Source organism: Saimiri boliviensis, chromosome 1, assembly GCF_048565385.1.
Source record: "Saimiri boliviensis isolate mSaiBol1 chromosome 1, mSaiBol1.pri, whole genome shotgun sequence".
NCBI lineage: Eukaryota > Metazoa > Chordata > Mammalia > Primates > Cebidae > Saimiri > Saimiri boliviensis.
Genome location: NC_133449.1, coordinates 265,509,085 through 265,533,473, shown reverse-complemented (window position 1 = coordinate 265,533,473; position 24,389 = coordinate 265,509,085). Strand labels below are relative to the sequence as shown.

At 33.0% G+C, this 24,389-nt stretch overlaps 1 protein-coding gene across 5 annotated transcripts in view; it reads left to right on the top strand.

Moving 5' to 3' along the window:
• Positions 1-24,389, top strand: part of NIPBL (NIPBL cohesin loading factor) — a 198,172-nt gene that overhangs the window by 104,564 nt on the left and 69,219 nt on the right. For 4 of the 5 annotated variants that reach the window (XM_039464756.2, XM_039464792.2, XM_074386606.1 and 1 more), the window contains 3 exons: positions 63-689; positions 9,040-10,665; positions 19,656-19,838. In XM_039464756.2, coding sequence (XP_039320690.1) covers positions 63-689; positions 9,040-10,665; positions 19,656-19,838 — 2,436 coding nt within the window. The remainder of the gene's footprint in view (positions 1-62; positions 690-9,039; positions 10,666-19,655; positions 19,839-24,389) is intronic. The other variant, XM_074386607.1, reaches the window with a different exon arrangement.

The following is a 24,389-nucleotide window of genomic DNA, read 5'->3' as shown; positions in this document are numbered from 1 at the left end:
TATCACACTAAGAAAATATGAAACCAGCACAACTGTTTATTTCTATCAAATTATTTTTCTAGGATCAAGACCGCCTTTAATCCTACAATCTCAGTCTCTACCTTGTTCATCACCTCGAGATGTTCCACCAGACATCTTGCTAGATTCTCCAGAAAGAAAACAAAAGAAGCAAAAGAAAATGAAATTAGGCAAGGATGAAAAAGAGCAGAGTGAAAAAGCGGCAATGTATGATATAATTAGTTCTCCATCCAAGGACTCTACTAAACTTACATTAAGACTTTCTCGTGTAAGGTCTTCAGACATGGACCAGCAAGAGGATATGACTTCTGGTATGGAAAATAGCAATGTTTCAGAAAATGATATTCCTTTTAATGTGCAGTACCCAGGACAGACTTCAAAAACACCCATTACTCCACAGGATGTTAACCGCCCACTAAATGCTGCTCAATGTTTGTCGCAGCAAGAACAAACAGCATTCCTTCCAGCAAATCAAGTGCCTGTTTTACAACAGAACACTTCAGTTGCTACAAAACAACCCCAGACTTCTGTGGTGCAGAATCAACAACAGGTATCACAACAGGGACCTATATATGATGAAGTGGAATTGGATGCATTGGCTGAAATTGAGCGAATAGAAAGAGAATCAGCTATTGAAAGGGAGCGCTTCTCAAAAGAAGTTCAAGATAAAGGTAAAATATTCTTATTACTACCACTTCATATATGGGCAAATATGTAATGACGGTGTAAAAAACTTTCTCACATTACTTTTTTTCTCATATTTTGTATAATTTATGTCTATTCAAGTATATTTTTTATTACTAGTACTCATACTGCAGAAGTTAAATTCGTAACAATTTCATTTTTGTCTGAAACTGTATGAGATTTTTTAATTCTCTACTGCAGGTCTATTACTGATTATATCCTATATGATTTTACTTATTTGTGCTTTTCTGCTAAAATGAACATTAGAATTTCTATATCACATGTATATTTCACAAGTTACGTTAATATTATTGTGCACCTTCAAATTTTTTCTGCTGAAACAAGGTTAACCACTATAGAATTATTTTGAACAGGTACATTTAAGAAAAGCGTGTTTGTATGCTTGTTAGGCAGTTAGATATTTCACTTGGCTTATGATCCTACTGCCTTAATAGTGTCAATTTTTTTTTTAGTAAACAAATCATGGAAAGAGTTAATATTAAATAGCAAACCTTAGAAATTAAGTATCTTTTGGTGGTAATTACAGTGAAGTGTTCCCTTTTATCTGACTGGTTTGTTAGGATGGAGTTTCAAGACATACCTGGTCTCTGAGTTTATGAGCTTTCTTTTGCTTCATAATCAAATATAAATAAATCCTTAGTAAGTTCTTAATAATTTGGTTTACACTATATATAAAATCTCTTGAATCTTTTAAGAGACTGATAAATTAGTGATTCAAATTAGCAATATAATTAATGAATTTGATTGCTATACAAATACATATACACATTTGATCAAACCAAAGCATGCCTTAGATTCAATTTTATGATTAAAATATTCTAGGTTGATTTTCAGTTTTTATATTTTATTTCTTGGTAATGATAAAACAAAATTTTTTGATACTGGGTAGAGCTGATTTTTAAATATGATCTCTTCAGCGTTTGACAGGATCATGACTAGATAATTGTGTGTCTATGCTAAGAAATATGCTGAAGATTAGTATTATATCACCTGCCTGTAATGATGGCTCATTTTAATGTTATTGAAGAAAATGGACTGCATTTAGTAATTGTTGTACTATAATGTTTGCAATATGTGTAAATCAGAAATAGGTGCAAATAAAGAGATTACTAGAAGTCTTCATTTTATTGGCAAGGGAGCTGGGATTTTTTTTTTCATTGTCTTTGTTGTTGTTGTTGTTCTAAAATATAGATTGAAAGAGTAAACGTGCAGGTTTGTTATGTGGGTATGTTGTGTGACGGTGGGGTTTGGGCTTCTAGTGAACCCATCACCCAAATAGTGATCATAGTACCCATTAGATAGTTTTTCAGCCTTTGGCTCCCTCCCTCTTTCCCCCATTTTGGAATCCCCTGTGTCTGTTACTTCCAACTTTATATCCATGTGTACCCATTGTTTAATTACCACTTATAAGTGAGAATCTGCAGCGTTTGATTTTCTGTTTCTGCGTTATTTCACTTAGGACAATGGCCTCAAACTGTATCCATGTTGCTGCAGAGGACATGGTTTCATTCTTCTTTATGATTGTGTGTATGTAACACATTTGATATATGTACTACATTTTGTTTATCCAGTCCACTCCTGATGGACGCTTAGGTTGATTCCATGACTTTGCTGTTGTGAATAGTGCCATGATAAACACATGAGAGCAGGTGTCTTTTTGATAAAATGATTTTTTTCCCTATGAATAGAAACCCAGCAGTGGGATTACTAGGTCAAATGGTAGTTCTGTTTTTAGTTGTTTGAGAAATCTACATACTGTTTTTCATGAGGGTTGAACTAATTTACATTCCCACCAACAGTGTATAAGTGTTCCTTTTCTCTGCAGTCTCTGTTGTTTTTTGACTTTTTAATAATAACCATTCTGACTGGGGTGCAATCTCTGTTATTTTTTTACTTTTTAATAATAGCCATTCTGACTGGTGTAAGATTGTATCTCATTGTGGTTTACTTTGCATTTCTCTGATGATTAATGATGATAAGCATTTTTTAAAATGTTTGTTGGCTGCATGTACATCTTCTTTTGAGAAGTGTCTGTTCATGTTTTTTGTCCACTTTTTAATGGGTTATTTTTTGTTGTTCTTTTTTCTTGTTGATTTGTTTGAGTTCCTTATAGATTCTTGGTATTAGACCTTTGTTGGATGCGTAGTTTGTAAATTTTTTCTCCCATTCTGTAGGTTGTCTGTTCACCCTGTCATGGTTTCTTTTGCTGTACAGAGCACTTTAGTTGAATTAAGTCCCATTTGTCAATTTTTGCTTTTATTGTATTTGCTTTTAAAATCTTAGTCATAAATTCTTTAATTAGGACAATGTCCCAGAAGAATTTTTTTGCAGACTTTCTTCTAGGATTTTTATAGTGTGAGGTCTTAACACCTACATCTTTAATTTATCTTGAGGATTTTTATAGTGTGAGGTCTTAACACCTACATCTTTAATTTATCTTGAGTTAATTTTTGTATAGGTGAGAGACAGGAGTCCCATTTTATTCTTCTGCATGTGGTTAGCCAGTTTTCCCAGTACCGTTTCTTGAATAGAGTGTCCTTTCTCTATTTTTGTCAACTTTGTTGAAGGTAAGTTGTTTTTAGGTATGTGGCTTTATTTCTGGGTTCTCCATTCTGTTCAATTGATCTGTGTCCTCTTTTTATGTAAGTACCATGCTGCTTTGCTTATTGTAGTCTTGTAGTGTAGTTTGAAGTTTCCTAATGTGATACCACCAGATTTGTTCTTTTTGCTTAGGATTCCTTTGACTATTCAGGTTCTTTTTTGGTTTTATATAAATTTTAGGATAGTTTTTCTAATTCTTTGAAAAATAACTTTGATAGTTTGATAGTAATAGTGTTGAATCTGTAAATTACTTTGGGCAGTATTGTCATTTTAACAATATTGATTCTTTCTATCCATGAATATGGAATGTTTTTTGATTTGTTTATGTTATCTGTGATTTATTTTATCAGTGTTTTGTAGTTGTCCTTGTGAAGATCTTGCACCTCCTTGGTTAAATGTATTTCTAAATATTTTGTGTGTGTGGCTGTTGTAAATGAGATTGAGTTATTGATTTGGTTCGCCACTCAAATGTTATTGGTGTATAAAAATGCTACTGATTTTTTATACATTTATTCTGTATCCTAAAACTTTATTGAAGTTATCAGGTCTACAAGTCTTTTGGAGAAATCTTTAGGATTTTCTAAGTATGGGATCATGTCATCAGTGAACAGAGATAATTTGACTTCCTCTTGTCTGGATGCCTTTTACTCCTTTGTCTTGCCTGATTGCTCTGGCTAGGACTTATGGAATATTGATTTTTTTTAACTAGTAAAGTTTTGATGTTAAGGATGAAATGTTGCTTGTACCTTTTCTCTTTAGTTTGCAGTATGAGGTTCAGGAAATAAATACGTAGGTACTAAATTATGTATCTTCCTCTAACCTATTATAAAAGTATATGCATGTCAAATGAAAAAAGTAATATTACTTAGCTTTTCTTATTAACCTGTTCAAAATTCCTGAATCTTAAGATAGGCAGTTTTGCAAGAAACATACAGTATTACAATTCCCTGACCAAGAAATATTAGTTGCCCTGTAACTGAATTTTTGCATAGTGTTAAATCTGTATTATGGAAAAATGTGTTCTTTAAAAAAGTATACTTAAGTGAATTTTAGTTGTTGTTGATAGGAACAAAAACAGAGGAGGAAATGATGGCCTTTTTTAAGAATGTGTTATATTTGTTGAATCCAAAGTTTCTACTTTTAAAATTGGAATTAAAATAAGGGTCATATAGCAGTCTAATTGTGTATTAGCAAACTTATTTTATACTACTAACTTTCCTTTGGAAAAATAGAACAAAGTCCACAGATAGAACATACTGTTCTTATAGAAACTTGTGTGTTTCACTTTCAATTATCTAAATAGTTTTCTGTATAATCTGTGATGGCATAGCTACACATAATGGAAAAGTTGAATGAGCAGAGCTGACATTTAATTTTGGTGAAAATACAGGTATATGATGATATAAGGATTAAAGTAGGTTTTGCTGATTTCATATTAGTGCTGTCATTTCTAATTTGTTTTTTGAAAGCTACTTTCTTCTTCTTTCATGGATTTATAGTCATGTACCACATAATGATGTTTTAGTTCACACCAGACTTCATATACAGTGGTGGTCCCATAAGACTAAAATACTGTGTATTTACCTTTTCTATGTTTAGATATGTTTAAGACACACAAATGCTTACCATTGTATTACAGTTGCCTATAGTATTCAGTACAGTAACATCCTGTACAGGTTTGTAGCCTGGGAGCAATAAGCTATACCATATAGCCTGGGCACATAGTAGGCTGTATCATCTTGGTTTATGTGAATACACTATATGATGTTCACATAACAAAGAAATGTCCTAACACCACATCTCTCAGAATGTATCCTATTGTTAAGCAATATATGACTGTATTTGAAAAGTTTTGGAACTTAAATGCCACCTAATCCTTTTGATTTGAACCTTGGCATATTGCATTCAGTCTCTGCATTGTGTGATGGGGTGGTATTTGTTATATAAGAAGTTACCCTGAGATTTTTAGATGATTAAAGGTGTGTATATTGGTCTAAGGGTATAGGTGATATCATAAATAAAAGCAAAATTCTTCTGAAGTGATTTTATAATTAGCCCTTAAGAGATTAAATACTTTCTTGAAATTAATTTGTCCCTAGTTACCATTACTTTTACTTATTAAAGATTAAATGTTAAAATTGGCATTTAATGTATTCTAACATTTGGCACTGAGAACTATTTTTTACAACTGTTATATTACTGGTGATATGGAGTAAGTAGGATTGTTTGTCTGGCCTACTAGTTTTACTTTAGGGTATGAGTTTGTTTGCCAGTATATTCGTTTACTGTGAGAAAAATATTCCACTCAGTAACTAGGAATCAAAAACATTGTACCTGATAAATAAGATTAGAAAGTTCAACAAATGTAGAATATTTGTGAATTCAAGTAAAGAGACAGAACTGCCTTAAAAAACGTGTTATCTAGGCTGTGGTAAACCCTACTGTACCCTTCTTGCGCACAAGAAGCACATTTTTCTAGCTGCTAGGTATTTACGTCCCTTTGTCCTGTTCTCTCTTCTTTGAGCAGTGCTATGTATACAGTGATAAGGCAACTTTGTAACCTAATATTTTATAAGATTCCCAAAGGATCTTTTTCTCAATCCTTTTGTGCATACTTTTAGCATCTCTAATTACATAAATTAATTTTAAAAGGCTATCCAACTTTGCTTCTGGGATGACCTATCATTATATATTAATACCTTTCTATGTGCTGAAAATTTCTGCTTTCTTTTGTCAAAGAGGGGGTTCCTTTGTTCATCTTTGCCTATTTCATCTTTTCCCAAGGTCCACTTTCCATGTTAGCAAGTATAAGGAATGGCTCAGCTTCACTAATGTTTTTATAATGTTACAGAATTCTTGCACTATATCCCTTATTAAAAGTCAACGATTACGTACTCTCATTTGGAATAAGAGACTGGGATTTGGTTCAAGGAATAGGACAATTAGCCACTCAGCCTGTATTGCGGTTGAGGAGTGGTATGTTTTCATTGTACCTAATTGGCTACTATGTATACACAATTATTGTGCTTTCTGCTTTAAGTGTTTTCATTTATCACATGTAGATTTAAGTAAGTGGTATAGTTTATTTTCTTGTAAGCATAATTGAGTTCAGAATTTCTGTAAGGGCTGGATCTTATTTTGAGAATATCAGCATCTGGATGACAAGTGTTGGTTTTGAGATTACGATAATCCTTTTGTATGCATTTTCTTTAGGAATATATGTATTCTGATAGCTAATCTTATGATTCCCAGTGCTGAAGAGGGTTTAAAGGTAATCACTGTCCTAAATATCAAAATGATTCTTCATAGAGATGGCTTTCCATGATTATTAGGTGGTTATGCTGTAATGAAGATTCATAACAAAAGTGGGTGGACAAAAGTGACCTGTACAGATTCAGAGCCGCTTTACAAGGAGTAAGTTCATGGTGGAATTGAATCAGACCAAGTGAATCAAAACATGCATGCTCTTAACATATCTAAGAATCTCTGCCACAGTAATGAAAATTTTCCAGGTTTTACACGAGTATAGTACTTTTCAGTAGTTGAACAATTAAAATTTGGTATTTAATAGTATTTTATTTATAGTGAAAAAAAATGGTAAAATGTTTCCCAATCTTAATTATTTATGTGCAAATGCTTTCATACATTTTTTATTATAAATAATCATAGGATTCATAGTTTATATAAAATATATCATTTCTTTGAAATTAAATGACTTTATTTGCTAAATTTTTGTTTTAATGACAAGGTAAATTGGATTGAGGTTAATGATGTAAAATCTCTTGAGTATTTTATAATCCTTTAAAAAACAACCCTCTTCGCTATATTAATGTTTTTCTGAAGACCAATTGCTCATATTAATAAAAGAGTAAGCCATAGATATCTTAAATCTTCAGATGCCTGAGACCATTGTACTTCTTAAGTATGATTAGGCTACCATTTTAATTACTTTTACAAATTATATTTCATTGAAAATATAGAAATCTTAGGTTATACTGTTTGAATTTCTAGATTCTCATCATAAAAGTTTAAGGGATAAGTATAAATTGATAAAGCATCTTATTCGTGTGATACCAATTGGCATGCCCTGTGACAAAATGTAAAGAGAATTTTGTATGGCAGAACATTCTAAAAGAGGATTCTTTAAACATAAATTTAGTATTCTGAGTGCTTTTTTTTAAGGTATTGATGTAGAAAGCTTCATATAAATTTTTACCATGTTAGTTTTAACTAGGGGAAACAATCTAATGATAATATATTATACTTTAGAATTATTATGGTGGTGTTTTGCAAATGGAGCATGTGTAGTGATAGATTTGACTGAATTAACTGAAGGAGCAGAAGGACTTAGTTTTACATAATGTAACTAACAAATATCTTAAGTAAATTACAATTACATTTGATTAGATTTGAAACTGGCAAGAACTGCTAATTCCCACTTTAAATAGAAAACAGTGGAACTTTGCTATATAAAAGAGACATTGTCATTAGGAAAAAAAATATTCACAACTTGGTTCTTTAACAATAAGGAGCTGTTTTTCAATTGCCAGTTTGACTTTTAACCTTGTGATACCGTTTTCCTTATGTGATACATCACATTAGCAAATACTACAAGAGAATCTAGAGAGTGTCTTGTTAAAATAACTAAGAGTGACTTTTAAAACATAGCCAAACAAAAGCAAGCGAGTCCCCAAGGTACTATAATATAGCCATTCTCAAGACCTAACTGGAGATTTCATTTATAAAAAAATGACCTAGCACCCTCTTAGGTCAGAGATGGAATCATGCACAGAAATATATAGGTGTTAAAAATACCTTGACATTTTATTGCAGTGGTGATTTGTGTTTGTGTGTTTGTCTTTACATTTTATAATACTGTAAATTATTTCTTTCTGAGGCCAGAATAGACCCCTAGACCTTTATAACTTTATGTTGAAGAATAGAAACAGTTTTCTTCAGTGGCAGTTGCTTAAGACAGGATTCTAATTTATACCTATTGCTTCCTGATTCTAAATTTTCTATGCTTATGACATCTATTGCTTCCTTATTTAAAATTTACTTCTATCTAACATTGTGGTTAGTTTTTAAACTCCTTTCACACTTTTAACACTTTAAAGACTTTGAATTATTGATTAAAGTTAAATGACAAATTATTAAATTCTTTTTTTAACTCATTTTTTTTCTAACGGCATGGTATCTATTTTCTTTCAGGTTTCATTTTTTTTTCATACTTATCTTAGATACAGTAAAAGCTTATATTCCCTGTTTGGCGTGTTGGCAGATTTGGAGCTCTTTGTAGTTTTTGGCTAACAGTTAAAATTAACCAGAGCGAGACTATGTGATTTAGAACTTGTTGCTTTATTCTTACGTAAAGAATCTGATTTATTCTTAACATCTATGAACATAAATATATGTTTGTATTTGGTACATTATAAATTCTATTCATTTTGTATTCTTACACTTATTTATACAAAGAGTATGCTGTTAAATTATTTTTACTGTATTTACTGAGATCTCTCAAGCATATTTCCTCAAACCTTGGTTTTCAAAGTATTAGGTCATTCATGCTTACTATTTTATATATGCATATTTGTATTTGCATTTACTCCATTTTAAAAACTTAACCTTAAAAAAATAGACAACGTCCATAGGGTTTTTAATAAGATAAGAATACATGTCTATTACTGATATTGAATATTTATCTTTAAATTTCAGATAAGCCTTTGAAAAAAAGAAAACAAGATTCTTACCCACAGGAGGCTGGGGGTGCTACAGGAGGTAATAGACCAGCTTCTCAGGAGACGGGTTCTACGGGAAATGGGTCAAGGCCAGCATTAATGGTTAGCATTGATCTTCATCAGGCAGGAAGAGTGGACTCTCAGGCTTCTGTAACTCAGGATTCAGACTCCATAAAAAAGCCTGAAGAAATCAAACAATGTAATGATGCACCTATTTCTGTTCTTCAGGAAGATGTTATTGGAAGTCTTAAACCTACACCAGAAAACCATCCTGAGACACCTAAAAAAAAGTCTGATCCTGAGCTTTCAAAGAGTGAAACGAAACAAAGTGAAAGTAGATTGTCAGAATCTAAACCAAATGAAAACCGATTAGTGGAGACAAAATCAAGTGAAAATAAGTTAGAAACTAAAGTTGAAACCCAAACAGAAGAACTTAAACAGAATGAGAGCAGAACAACTGAATGCAAACAAAATGAGAGCACCACAGTTGAGCCTAAACAAAATGAAAATAGACTGTCTGACACAAAACCAAATGACAACAAACAAAATAATGGCAGATCAGAAACAACAAAATCAAGGCCTGAAACCCCAAAGCAAAAGGGTGAAAGCCGGCCTGAGACTCCAAAACAAAAGAGTGATGGACGTCCTGAAACCCCAAAACAGAAGGGTGATGGAAGGCCTGAAACTCCAAAGCAAAAAGGTGAGAGCCGGCCTGAAACTCCAAAGCAAAAAAATGAAGGGCGACCTGAAACACCAAAACACAGGCATGACAATAGGAGGGATTTTGGAAAGCCATCTACAGAGAAGAAACCTGAAGTGTCTAAACATAAACAAGATATTAAATCTGATTCACCTCGGTTAAAATCAGAACGAGCTGAAGCCTTAAAGCAGAGACCTGATGGGCGATCTATTTCTGAGTCACTAAGACGTGACCATGATAATAAACAAAAATCAGATGACAGGGGTGAATCAGAGCGACATCGAGGGGATCAGTCTAGGGTTCGAAGACCAGAAACATTGAGGTCCTCTAGTAGAAATGAACATGGCATTAAATCTGATAGTTCAAAAACTGATAAACTAGAACGAAAACACAGGCATGAATCAGGGGACTCAAGGGAAAGACCATCTTCTGGGGAACAAAAATCAAGACCTGACAGTCCTCGTGTTAAACAAGGAGATTCTAATAAATCAAGATCTGATAAACCTGGTTTTAAATCACCAAATAGTAAAGATGACAAAAGGACAGAGAGTAACAAGAGCAAAGTAGACACTAATAAAGCACACCCTGACAATAAGGCAGAATTTCCAAGTTATTTGTTGGGGGGCAGGTCTGGTGCGTTGAAAAATTTTGTCATTCCAAAAATCAAGAGGGATAAAGATGGCAATATTACTCAGGAGACAAAGAAAATGGAAATGAAAGGAGAGCAGAAAGACAAAGTAGAAAAAATGGGATTAGTTGAAGATCTAAATAAAGGAGCTAAGCCTGTAGTTGTTCTGCAAAAATTGTCTTTGGATGATGTTCAGAAACTCATTAAAGATAGAGAGGACAAATCAAGAAGTTCCCTTAAACCTATCAAGAATAAACCATCAAAGTCAAATAAAGGTAAGAATACTTCTACTGATGTCATTTATAATATAATCGATTGTAAGTGTTAAGGTTACTAAGTATTAAGAAATTTATAAAAATTAGAAAGCTATTACATGAAAATACAACATTTATGTCAAACAACAGTAAATTTTATTTAGAAATATAGATTTAAAAGTTTCCAGTGAATTTTTTTTTCCCTACAGTTTTTTTCCTTTCACCCACTACTCAGGGTAGCTACAAATTTTACTGCTGTTTGATTACGCAGAGATAAGTTATTTTGCTATTTAGTTATTTCTTATATTTTTCAAATATGCTTGTTAATCAAGTGAATGCTGCATTAAAATAGCTGTCTTTAAAAAGTCTCTGTTTAAAAGTGTCTTACGATACTATTTTCCTACATACTTGTGTCTGAGCTAATTATTGATGAGTAGTTTGTATAGTTTAGAAAGTTACATAAAAGGTTGTTTATCATTTTGTTGGGGAGATGGTTAATTAAATATGTTTTATATTTTTAAAGCATATTTTTGTCCTTGTTTATGCAAAGGTAATAAGGAATGGTATTTACTTTTTAAATTTAGTTAAATTGTAATTGTGGGAGGCGAGGGAACTGGTATTATTTTTGCATGGTTAAATTCTCTAGTTACTTAAGATTATTTCCAAAGGGAGAAGAATGTCTTAAATGCCAAAAGATAATAGCCATTTTGTGCAGAAGATATACTTTTATATCCCTTTTTATACTACTATTTCAAATAACTTTTTTTTTTTAATAGAGATGGGATCTTGCTTTGTTGACCAGGCTGGTCTCAAACTACTGGCCTCAAGCAATTCTCTTGTCTCAGCCTCCCAGAATGCTGGGATTACAGGCGTGAGCCACAGTACTCATGCAATCTACATATATGGAGGTATAGTGAAGGCAATAGAACTAAGAGTTTATTTTTATTTTAAGTTTTCCTTCTGTGAAAGAGAATTATTAAGAATTTAGATTTATACTGATTATAACCAAGTATATGAAATCTAGAATTGCATTGACAAAGATGGTAGCCTTTTTTAGCTATTTAAATTTAAATTAATTAAAATTTGGAAGTTCATTCATCAATAGTCACATGTGGCTATTGGCTACCATATTGGACAAAACCGAACATTTGCATCATTACAAAAAGTTATATTGTATAGCACTGCAGTGTATCAGGAGATGTAAAAAGTATGTGGTTATTATTTTCATAACATGCTGTTGTAGCTTGTCTACCAAGAAAAGCTCTTTGAAAACATGTTTGTATTATAAAGAACTCTATTCAAAGAATAACTTTTGGCTAATCCGTTGTTACAATATGTTTGGTCTTCGTCAACATTCGTTTTTTCACTGTTTATTTCATTTTGTCTTACAAAAATGAAAAAATTGCCTTCTGAGTTGCTAATATTTGTGATCTTTTAGTGAAGCTTTTAATTTTTAAATTTTGGCAATTAACCTTACAAAATATCAATTAAGACTTCAGCCTTAATAAGTAGCCTTTTTTACTTAACTTGACTGTGCCTTTATAGAATTACTTATTAATATAAAAGAGGTTGTAGAATGTGGGGGTTAGCACCAGATTTGTTTTCTTTTAGGTAAAGATTTTCTTTAAAATTTTTCAGTGAAAGTTTGGGAGTAGCTTATGTTTATAAACTAAAGAATATAGCTATACAATTTTAGAAGAGTCAGGTGAAAGATGGAAAGTGGTACCCTCTTGTTCCTTTGATCTGGACCATCTTTCTCTCCCTCCCCTCTCAGCTTACACTAGCCTTGCTTTCTAAACTCTTGTTCTAACAAATAGTCTTTTACAACTGCTTAAAGAACATCCAGAAGTGAATATACTTTTAGTTAGTAATTGCTATATTATTTCACCTGGTTTTTTTCACATGTAATAATTGCCTATGAATATGTTTTTAGCACTAAAATACATTTCTGATAGTATACTTTTGATGCAAATGTATATACCTGATATGGTCATGTTAGTATATAAATAAGCTATCTGGGTGTCTGCCTATTAGAATGATGTGTGTGTATGTGTACATGTGCATGTTTATGTATATATACACTTATATTAATGTATCTGCAGTTATAACAGTTCTTTTCATCAAAAAACATTATTTCAATGCTTAGATTCATTTCAGGATGCCATGTTTTAGCCCTCTTTTGGCTTAATTTATTTATGTCTTAGGACCCATATCTTTTTTTTTTTTAAGTAATGTTCTAATTTTAGTTTCGTTTTAGATTTTTGCTACTCAGTTTACAACAGCAGAGTTGGGTACTTGTGGATTTTTTTTAATTGCTTGTATACGAAGCACAGTTGTAGATTACTGACCCTGTGTAGTACATATTGGAATTTTCTTTGGAGATTTGCAGAAAATCACATTTTGATGTGTTGATGATTTTCTAAGCAAAGGAAGTAGTCTGAATATTGCTGGGATACTTTTATGGTTGGTTCCTAGGGCCAAAATTGAAGAGCCATAGATTTCCATCTTTTAAATATCTTTTCTGATGTTCATATAGAAAATACTCATTCTTTAGGATATATTTTAAGCTGATAAATTTTGAATGTGCGATAGAGGTATAGATTTGTTACTCCTAATTTAGATTACTTATTTTTGTCTTTTGTACGAGCATGTTAAATATTAAGTGGCATTGTTACATTTTATTTTATTTCTATGGCAATATGTCTATATCCCTAGTACTTAACAAAATATTTCATAGATAATAAAATGATATTTAATGCCTTATTGGATGGATATGATGTTGCCACCATTTTCAGGAAAAGCTTTTGTATGCAGATTATTATTAGATAGTCATCTTCTATGTTCCCATTAATACAACCTAGCTTAGGAGCTACTTATTTTTCAAATTCCTGCTTCCTAAACATTGTAATAACTTTCTTCACCCTGTCAACTACCTAGTTTTTTGTTAAGATGCAAAGAAGACCTGCTTATAGTAATATATGTTTAATTTTCCTGTCATACTTACTTTGATCTACAGCGGTTACAAGATGGGATTAATATTATTCCCATTCTTATCCTGCTTTGTCAGCTTCCCTATCTTTCCATCACCTTGTTTATTCCTTGTCTGGGAGGGGTGAAGAGGGCAGTCAGGCAACATAACCTTTGTAGAATTCTTTTTAAGTTCTTCAAATACCTTCTAAAATATACTTCAGTATATTAAATGCCAAAAAATATTTTATTGTTAAAATTTTTATTAGAATATTACCATAATGTACAGTGTCTCCAAATTAAAATAATAAAGTTATGAGATCCTTTAAGATAGCACTGTGGGAGGCTGAGGTGGGTGGATCATGGTCAGGAGTTAGAGAGCAGCCTGGCCAACATGGTGAAACCCCACCCCTACTGAAAATACAAAAATTTGCTGGGTGTGGTGGTAGGTGTTTGATAGTCCCAGCTACTCGGGAGGCTGAAGCAGGAGAATTGCTTGAACCCAGGAGGCGGAGGTTACAGGGAGCCAAGATTGCGTCACCGCACTCCAGCCTGGGTGACAGCGAGACTCCGTCTCAAGCAAAAAAAAAAAAGATTGGCATAATCATCAACTAACGTGGGCCTTCAGCCTTCAGCCTTCAGTGTTATTAACAGCTTAGTATCAGTAATTACAAACAAACGTATTTTATTTTGTTTTGGGTTTTTTCTTTTAAACTCCAGAGTGTCTCAAAATAACTTTATGTCTAAAGAAACCATTTTTTCTGCTCTCTCATCCTACTTCTTCCCAACTAGTGTATTATTCTCCATTACGTAGACTCAGTGTTTTCAAGAAATACCCGTATTATTTGTTATTTCACATCATCCTTTAAACTGAAGAGTAAAGCAGTTTCTGAAAGTAGTCTTCACTGGGAATGAATCTAGCAGCTTTAATAGTCAATAGTGATTAGTCTATATTGCCCACTTGATGAGTTAATGATTGCAGACCTTACTAGTGACAGTTATCTCACTTCAGTTATCTACTGTTATAGTTACACTACTAAATGCTGATCACTATCAGGTGGTTGCCTTTTACTTAGCACTGAACCAGTCTAGTTAGATTGTGTTTAGGACCCTCAACTTCTGTAAGTTTGAAAGTACTGTATTGTTTCTGAGAGTGGATTTATAGCATAGTTTATTAATTCCTAAATTGAGTAATTTTCATTGTGTTTTCTTTAAAGTAGATTATAATATTGAATAATATTTAATGATGCTACAGTGGAAATTTATTTTGTTTCATTTGCACAGTTAAATAAAATATCTTTCTAAAGTCAAATTTTCTTTTTCTATAAAGACATTTATATCAGTGATATGTTTAGGAAATGTTTGGAGAAAGTTTATTACAGAAGTTGGCATAATCTGTACCTAGCCCTTATTATGATTTTAGAGCAGTATTTTGAAAATTTGTGCCCAGGATTTCCATTTGTAGAAATTACTGTTCCAAATTATGCTTAATAGAGTGTTCATACAAATATTGCTTAAAAGAAATGCATTAAGTAGAACTTTTTAAATAGAAATTAAAGTTTGCTGGAGGTGTTCTCTCTCTTTTCCATTCCATCTTTTAAGCCAACCCAAAAACATAGTTTCTATTGGGTTCTTCTGTCTGTAGAAATAGGTATAAGATTGACAGCTGAAGAGCTAGCAAATATTAATTCTGAGAGAACCTGCCCCTATTTATGAAGAAACATTATTTGACATGATGAATTCCCTCTTACATTCTAAAAAAAATTAATGAAACCCTTTCCTACAAGGGCCTGATGGCGAAATTAAGAATACCTACTAGTATTATAACACAAATAAAATGGGTTTTTAAGTATGAATCCCGCCGTCTTGCCTATACAAATGTTAGCATTCTCTGGCTTCTAATGTATCAACTTTTGAAAATTCTCTTTTAAACTTATTATAAATTACAGTACAAAAGAGCACTGAAATCAAAAACTTGAATAAGCCTTAACCTTTCAAAGCTTGGTTCATTCACTTTTAAAATAAAGAAGCCAGTTTCCCTCCTACTTTATGCATTTATAAAAACCAAAATGAATATTGTTATGGTAAAAGCTAAAGTCTGTCTGGTTTTTTTCATATAAAGGAATATATAGTCATACAATTTTGTCTAATGAAGAAAGCAATGATTGAAAACATGTTTTTATGTATCTGCACTTTATATTCAGTGTCGATTTAAAGATGTTACTGCCACAATTTATCTTTCTTGCTGTGTATACATATCAAGGAAAGAATCATTTGATGCTACATTTTTGTAATGAGTAATAAGTTGTCAGTTGTCATTTTTATAATGAGTAGTAAATTGTCATTTACATGCAATATTGAAATTTTTTTTCTTTTTGCCCCCGCTTACCTCTGATTGAAGTTAAAGATCCATTTGGTGCTTCTGTGTTATATGAGTAGGTTAATGGAAGAATTGTCACCAAACTGTTACATTATGCCTGCTCAAGTGTTTTTGTTTTTTCGTTTTTAGGATTTATCAAATTTGGAGGTTTATGTGAGGTTTTTAGTTTTGTTTCTGAGCATGACCTGTTTCCATTGACCAGAGCTTCAGTCCCAAACATTTTATTAGTTTAGGTGATTTATTTCTATTTAGAGTTGTTTTCCTGTTTTAAAAAGAAAACAAAACACATTGTTACCAAATCAATGACTCTTTGGGACTTTAAGTCTTTTGATGATTTCTGGTTTTAATAATCTGGCAAGTGCTAATTTGAGTGATTTATACTAGAAATCAAAGATTGCTTAAATGTCTCATATCTAGTAGTAAATGTATTCCTTAGACATATTAAAGCCAGAGTATAGTGTGTACTATGTTTAATGGAATATATGAACAGAAGCTGAAATTTTGATATCTCACAAAATTCTGACTAAATGACAGTATTTATCAAGCCAATAATGTTAAGTTTTATGGAAATTCTGATGTCTGATTTAAAGAATATAAAGTAGTTAGGACAAGAAATTAGGCAAAAGATGATCATAAAGCACTAGTAATCTGAAGTTTTTAGAAACAAATAATTTGGCAAGCAACAATAATCTCTAAAATGATCAATCCCTAAAATGCATCATATGTTAAGAGATAGCAAGAGATTATGTTTGTGTTTAATGGATTATTAACTAATTCAGGGCAAATAACATAACCAAGTATGTTATACAGATAATTTTTAAAGTACTTTGTATTTATTCATTTCTGTTAAACGGAGTTAGTTATCCAGATCAGGATCCTGTTGCTTTTTTTTTAAAGACAGGGTCTCATTCTCTTGTCCAGGCTGGAGTACAGTGGTGCTAATATAGCTCACTGCAACCTCAAACTCCTGAGCTTAAGCAGTCCTCCCATCTGAGCCTCCAGGTGGCTGGGTTATCCAGATCCTTGATGTCATATTAAAGATCCCAGGCCTGAATATTAGGAAAGTCAAGCATTTTATTTCTTGTCTTTGTAATCAAGGTACCTGGCAGAGTCCATTTATAAAGTGTTTTGTGAAATGGAAGAAAGGATGTGATTAATTCAGAAAATGTATGAAACCTGTGGAATAGAGACAGTTCTGTTCAAAATGAAACTGTCCACTTTTGGAGGATGATACATGTCAAGACATTGATTCCTGGATTTTTTTTTAAGTTGGGTCATCTTCAGAAATAAAATATTTGGCTTTTGAATTATATTGTTTAAACTTTCAAAGTTTTACAGAGGTTAAAATGATCTATAGAATAGCTGAGATCTTAATTGATAGTATTCTTGTTAATGTAGGGAATAAGAAAGAGTAAACTACCGTTAATAAATGTTGATACCTGCTTTACTGGATATAAGGCACAGGTCCTCTGTGTTTGGCTATTGTGAGGAATTTGTTTAAAAAGAAAAAGGGGTAGTCTTTGCTCTGGGGTCATAATAACCCATTGTAGGGAGAGTATAAGAACTAATACATGTTTTAACCTTGGATTTTCATGTGTTTATCTGCAGGAAAATATTAATTCTGGGATTTTAGTATCAAGTCAGTATGTCTGTGATGTGAATTTAATCTAAGCAGAACAGTCACTTAGGTACATTTGCTTTAAAAAAAAATCCTGTGATGGATGAAAGGCCAAGTTCTTTGGGCTCTCTGTATTTATAAACCCATAAAGATTGCAATGTTTCAAATGCTGCAAAAATTTTTTCTGTTCTTAAAAATTTTGGAAATGTGCTCACTTGTCTATCAAATACAGCAATTCAGGAACTATCCAGGAAGTATATCTGCAAGTGAACATAAGAAATTGTGAACCACAGAGTTAGGCAATCAAGAAGCATCGATTGACCGTCTGTATATAGGTTCTCAATGTTACGTAGATCATATGGAAAAGGGAAGATGTATACTCTAAAACATGATCTTCCATCAAAAAGATACATAGTAATGTAGAGGTATTTAAAGACTTCGAGGTACAGAATGTGTTCAGTTTGGGGCTGAAGATAACACACTGCAAAGCTGAAGTTGACTTCTTTTACTTCTACCAATATTCTAAAAAAAAAAAATTGCCTTCACTGATAAAATTTAACTAGTTAATTAAGAAAGCCAATACAGAGAAACATTACTTGAAAAATTTAACTAGTTAATTAAGAAAGCCAATACTGAGAAACATTACTTGATTTCAGAATGACACAGAAGTTAAACTCAACATTAGTTAGAATTCTTAGCAATGAAGTCTTTGGGATATTGCCAGTCATGAGTATTGCATGTTTGTTGGGTAAAATTGTTGCTATGCATGTCCTTAGAAGAACAGAAGCCTGAAAGTTACTGAAATAACTCCTTTGTGATACTGAATAAAAGTTTCAGAAGAATAAAAAAAGGGTTATTCTTTCATTAAGATTAATATCTTATATCTCTATCTTGAATTATTTGATTTTATTTTCTTATTATTCTTGATAGCTATTTTTCTGTCATGATTAATTTTTATTCTTTACATAAACACTATTATTTGCATGTTATAAAAGATAGTGTTAATGTTGATTTTAAGTTACTAATATTTCCTGCCATAAACCACAAAGGTACTCTTTGCTCCCAATTCATAAAATTTAACAGGTAAGATTTTTCTTTTTATACTTACGCTCAAAGTAAGTAAAGGAAGCTAAAATTGCCATCTTCAGTAGTCATTAAGGAAAAATTATAAGAAGTAGCTTGTGCTACTTCTGCTTTATTTTTTAAACTGTCAAGAAGATAGTCACAGTGTACTTCTTCATAAGAACTGTGTGTGTGTGTGTGTAGATTAAGTAGTATAATGGCTCTTATTGTAATATTTTTTATTGTCCTGACTCTTTCATGGGAAGATACGAACTTGAATTTTGTAAAAGTACTTGAAATGTACTTTTCAGTTACATTTATATTTTAAAATATTTATTGTCTGTTTATCCTATGTTACATGTTTCTCTTGTCTTCAGTTAAAATGTATATATTGATTTGTCTGTTTGAAGAAGTTCTCCATAATGCTAAAGGCATTACCATGCCCTTAAATAGACAGTGATAGGTAAAAACATATGTAAAGCTCTTGTCCCAGCCACCATACACAACTGCCAAGATCATAGAGAAGGAGGAGGAGTGGTAAGTGTCTTCCAACACTTCGCATTGTAACATTAGATTGAGACTACTGCAAACCTACACAAAACAAAGTCGATGTACAACCAAAATGTGAAATGTACCTCTTACAACAAATCTATTTGTTAATGTCAGTGAATCTCTAGTTTCAGAAAGTTTTTAGACAAATTGAAGGCATTATATCAAAAATTGATGATATAATTACCCTTCATTTTTATGATGGTAAGTGTCATGTTTTTAAAGTTGTTACATAATTTTATATATATGTACACACATGTATATTAAATAATATTGTCACTTTAGTGTTAGGAGTATTATAGTTGTGTTTTATTAAAATAAACAGGTGACTTAGAAAACAAATACTAGTATTTTATTTTTATTCTGCTAATTTAGTTAAAATTTTTTCTATCTTCAGATTTACATTTTTTTTTTTTGTTTACCTTTCATTAATAGGTAGTATAGATCAATCAGTGTTAAAAGAATTACCCCCTGAACTCCTGGCAGAAATTGAGTCTACCATGCCACTTTGTGAACGTGTGAAAATGAACAAACGCAAGCGTAGCACAGTTAATGAAAAGCCAAAATATGCTGAAATCAGTTCAGATGAAGATAATGATAGTGATGAAGCTTTTGAATGTAAGTATCACAGAACTCTCTTATTATTTTAGAATTTAAAAGCAGATTGATGTGTTTGTCTTATTTATAATTTGGGGGTTTAGCAAGAGCACAGTCACCTTAATTCTTAATACTACAGTATAGTAAGTTTTTTTCTCTATGCTTTAAAAATGAGTGAAAGATGAGATCAGTTGGCACCAAGAAAAAAATATTAAATGAGCTACAATTAGTTTAAAAACACAGGTAGGTATGTGTCTATATGCATTCGGCAAACATTTATTGAGCTTCTATTATATGCTAGACACTGAGAGTAAAAATACAAATAAGATATGGCCCCTGTCTTCAAAGAGCCTTCAGTCTAATGGGGGAAATATGTAAATAAGTAGTTGCAGTACGCTGATAAAAGTACAGTGATAACAGTAAATCCAGGGTGCTATGGGAACACATTGGATTGGCATCAAAATCAGAGTGGGGGCTCAGGGAATGCTTACTGGAAGAGGTGACACTTGAGTTGAGTCTTGAAGGACACGTAGGAGATAGCCAGATGAAGAAATATTTAAAACCATACTATCACTAAATTATGAATGGATTAGCCACATTGCAGATTATCTCTGTGGTTTGGACCTGGCTTCTCCTTTTTGCCCAGCTGTGTCCTGGAATTCCTCCCTTGTTTCACTGTTTTCCAGAGCTGGCTTCTTCACTACACAGCTACCTCTCTACAACACTGTGATCACCTGTCTTTGCACTAGACTTGCTATACCTCGCCTGTCTTCCTACTGGTCCACTGAAAAAGTTCTTCTCTTTTATCCCTATCTTCCTTCTTCTGGAGCAAGAGAATTGAGCCTAGCCAAGAGGGGTCAGCAACCTTGTTTGACTTAAACGGCATTCAGTGGAAACAGACTATGGGAGATCTTCACTTGTGTGCCAACTGACTTAGTCATAATGACCAAAAGAAGTGGGAAGACCACCAATGTTCTACCTTTTCCACCTAGTGTCCATAGATTGAGGTGTGACAAGCAAGGGCAGGAAGGACAGATGCATGCTGCCATTTTAAAATGTATATTGCTGATGGAAGCCCTTCACCTCCTCCAAAGTTTTTAATGTTAATTTACTGATTTTTTTAAAATTGTGAGCTCTTGAGCTATGAGCAGTAGACTATGAATACTGAACAAATCTGAACAAAGTTTTAAAATCGAAATAAAATATATAGCAAACTTAATCAACATTTAATTATGTATAATTGTTATAATTTGTATTATGAAATGTATTGACACACAGTATATTAAAATGGCTAAAGTTAATTTTTTTTATTACAATCAAACATTTTGGTCATATGGGGACATGGTTAGCTCTGGAAGGTGAGAAAAGAAACATAATATACATGCCTTATCACTCTGCCTCTTTCCCTCTAATAAATATATCAGCCATGTCTAGAATAGCTGAGAAGGAGGAGTCCCTAAATTGCAGTTTGATTTCAAATAACATTTCAAATCCAGTTGACTGATAGTGGCTACCTGCATTACTAAGTTGAAAAGATTTCTGAAGCTTTCTCACAGTTCAGTGGAAAGGGTAACATAATCAGAAATGTCTACCAAGTGTAAAATAGTGGAGAGTATAGCCATACATGCCTCATGTTTGTCACCAGTGCAGCCACCATTCTTTTCGTTGCTCTCTTATCATGAAAGCTATTATTTCATTTTATAGAGGTACGTCGCTACGTCATAAAGCCAAGGATCCTGTTATATCTATGCCCAACTATGTTGAAAGGTAATACTTTAAGGAACCTGAGCTTCAACCACTGCTAAGAAAAAGGAATGTTTCTCTAGATTTTTAAAGAGCTGTCAGAGTAGCTTCCTGTTTTTGTTCGCTTATTTCTATACAAGTAACTATAGAAAAGTGAACGCTGGAGCCACTGATTTGAGTGGTGAAAGAAGTCCAAGTGGTTGTTCACATAAACAACCAAATTATCAGCCAGGCATGGTGGCTCATGCCTGTAATCTCAGCACTTTGGGAGACTGAGGCGGGTAGATCACTTGAGATCAGGAAATCGAGACCATCCTAGCTAACATGGTGAAACCCCGTCTCTACTAAAAAATACAAAAAATTAGCCAGCTGTGGTGGCATGTACCTGTAGTCCTAGCTACTTGAGAGGCTGAGGCAGGAGAATCGCTTGAACCTAGGAGGCAGAGGTTACAGTGAGCCAAGATCACGCCACTGCACTCTAGTCTGGGTGACAGAGTAAGACTCCCTCAAAAAAAAAAAAAAATTGTTACACCACAACAAAAATAGTGTAGTGAAAATAAAGCACAATACAAAATTGAAACTATCATGAGAATGTAAGTTGCATGCATTATTCTACTTTGAAAGAGAGAGACTTTTTGAAACTTAGCGGTTTAATCAGATTGATTTCTCAAATATAAAACCAAGGAAATAGTTTTGTTGGAAGTTAGAGGAAAATGTTGAAGGATAATTTTGAAAGTTGGGCTACACAGATTTGGATGGCCATTGCACAAGTATAAGGTTACCGGGTGCCTGGGGAAGACAGAGAGGGACGATGTAAGAAGCTCAAGAGATACATAGGTGAAATTTGGAAAGAGGATAGAGAACACCCAAGTCATATTTTACATGCCTCTCTTTTGAGTCCTTTCCCCTCCCATGCTTACTCCAAGGTAATGAGAGAAATGGAGAAAGAATAAGCTAGCCACAATGAGTTGGTATTCTAATAACCTCGTTATAACACAATGTGTTATGGACATTTTTTTAAATTTGTTACCCCATTTTTATCCAAATTGTCTAAAATTTGATGAATGTGAAATAAAGAATTACAAGATCTATGGATAGTTAACACCAATACAGCATATTCTATGTAATGACAAACCACTATAAGATTTATCAAGCATTTTCTACTCATAGGATTGAATGCTTGAAATGGATTTGTTATGAAATTAATTAAAATGTACAAAGACAAAAGTAGGTCATATTTGAAGTTGTAAATACTAATTTCTGGTGTCGTAGCTCATGCCTGTAATCCCAACACTTTGGGAGGCCGAGGTGGGAGGATTGTTTGAGCCCAGGAGTTTGAGACCAGCCTGAGCAACATAACAAAACCCTTTTCTGCTACCCTAAGAAAATAGTGCTTTCTGAAGAAGTTTGCTTATTAGTTGTCATCCCTTGTAATTTAGGCATTTCAGTTCTTGTGAAAAAAACATTCAAGGAATTCTATATAAAAATGACCTGTTTCTCCGTCACAAATACACACACACACCCTACTTATATTAGTATATGAAACAAGCTGTCATTAAAGGAATATACTAGAGAATACTGAAGTCACAAAAGAGGAATAGTCCTGTCTCTCCTCACATACCTCATAACCAAATGTATACCTAATTATGAAGAAAATCTCAGATATTTAAATATATTCATTTACATTTGTCCTTTATATGAACCTTTTTGCTATGCCAACCCTGTAACTATAAAGCAGCAGCAGCAAAATGACCTTTTCCTGCCATTTTGTCCATAGATTGGATAGAAGAGTCCAGAACCAGAAACCAAACTAGATACTTGAATAGGAATACTTAGGGCAGCATTTAAGGATAAGATTAGCTGAAGTATAGACATTATTACCCACACGTGAAGACACTGGCACAAGCATACAGTGCCTGGGCCAGAGGTTAGCATCCTTACGTCTGAGCCAAGTAGGTGACTTAGGCAAAACATTTGTCTTAGGTATTTGTGTATTTAAACATAATTAGGGATTCAGAAAAGAGCAGTTGCTGGTGAAATAACAGACTAGAAAGTTTATCATTGTCAGCAACAAGTGGTCACAACAACAACCAGTATGTGATCTCAAGGTAGGACACATCACTTGTCTACCCTGATTTTAACTTGGTGGTACTTACTGCATACTAGAACAGAAATAGTAAATATTTGTCACTTACGCTGCCCTCCAGCTCTTACTGCAGACATTTGTAATCAGTCTTTCTTGCTGAACTATGATGCTTTCTCAAGGCTCAGAGTTATTTTCAACATAATGTTCTAGGCAGCTATTGCCAGTTGATCAGACTTGATGTGTCAGATGAAATCTGTTTGCCAGGTCTGCCTAGAGGCTCCTGTCAGTACGGGTGATTTTAGCAGAATGCTTAAGACCTCTGGAAGGATGGGGGGAAGATTGAAGGTAACATATATAATCATGCTTATGAAGCATGCATAAGCTTAGAAACTTTTCTTGGGTTTAAACAAGCCTTTGTTGGAGAACTGAATTCAATTTGTGAGTATTTACAACTGTATAGGTTTATTCTATCTCTATAGGCTTATCATGTTAGGTCACCAGGGCTTATGGAATTTATCGCTAAGTTGTGGGTATAACTTAGCTATTAATTGATGGTATACATGGTTACTATATTCTGTAACACTTTCTCAAAAGCTGACTCTTCCTCCAAACCCTACTCCCCATCAGTAATCTAAGTGCTTTAAGGTGGTTCTGTTTTTCATCCAATTCCTAAATAAAGTTTGTTTTACAAAGCCTTAATTAATCTTGAAGTTTAGATATAACCTTTACTGACTTACTGAATA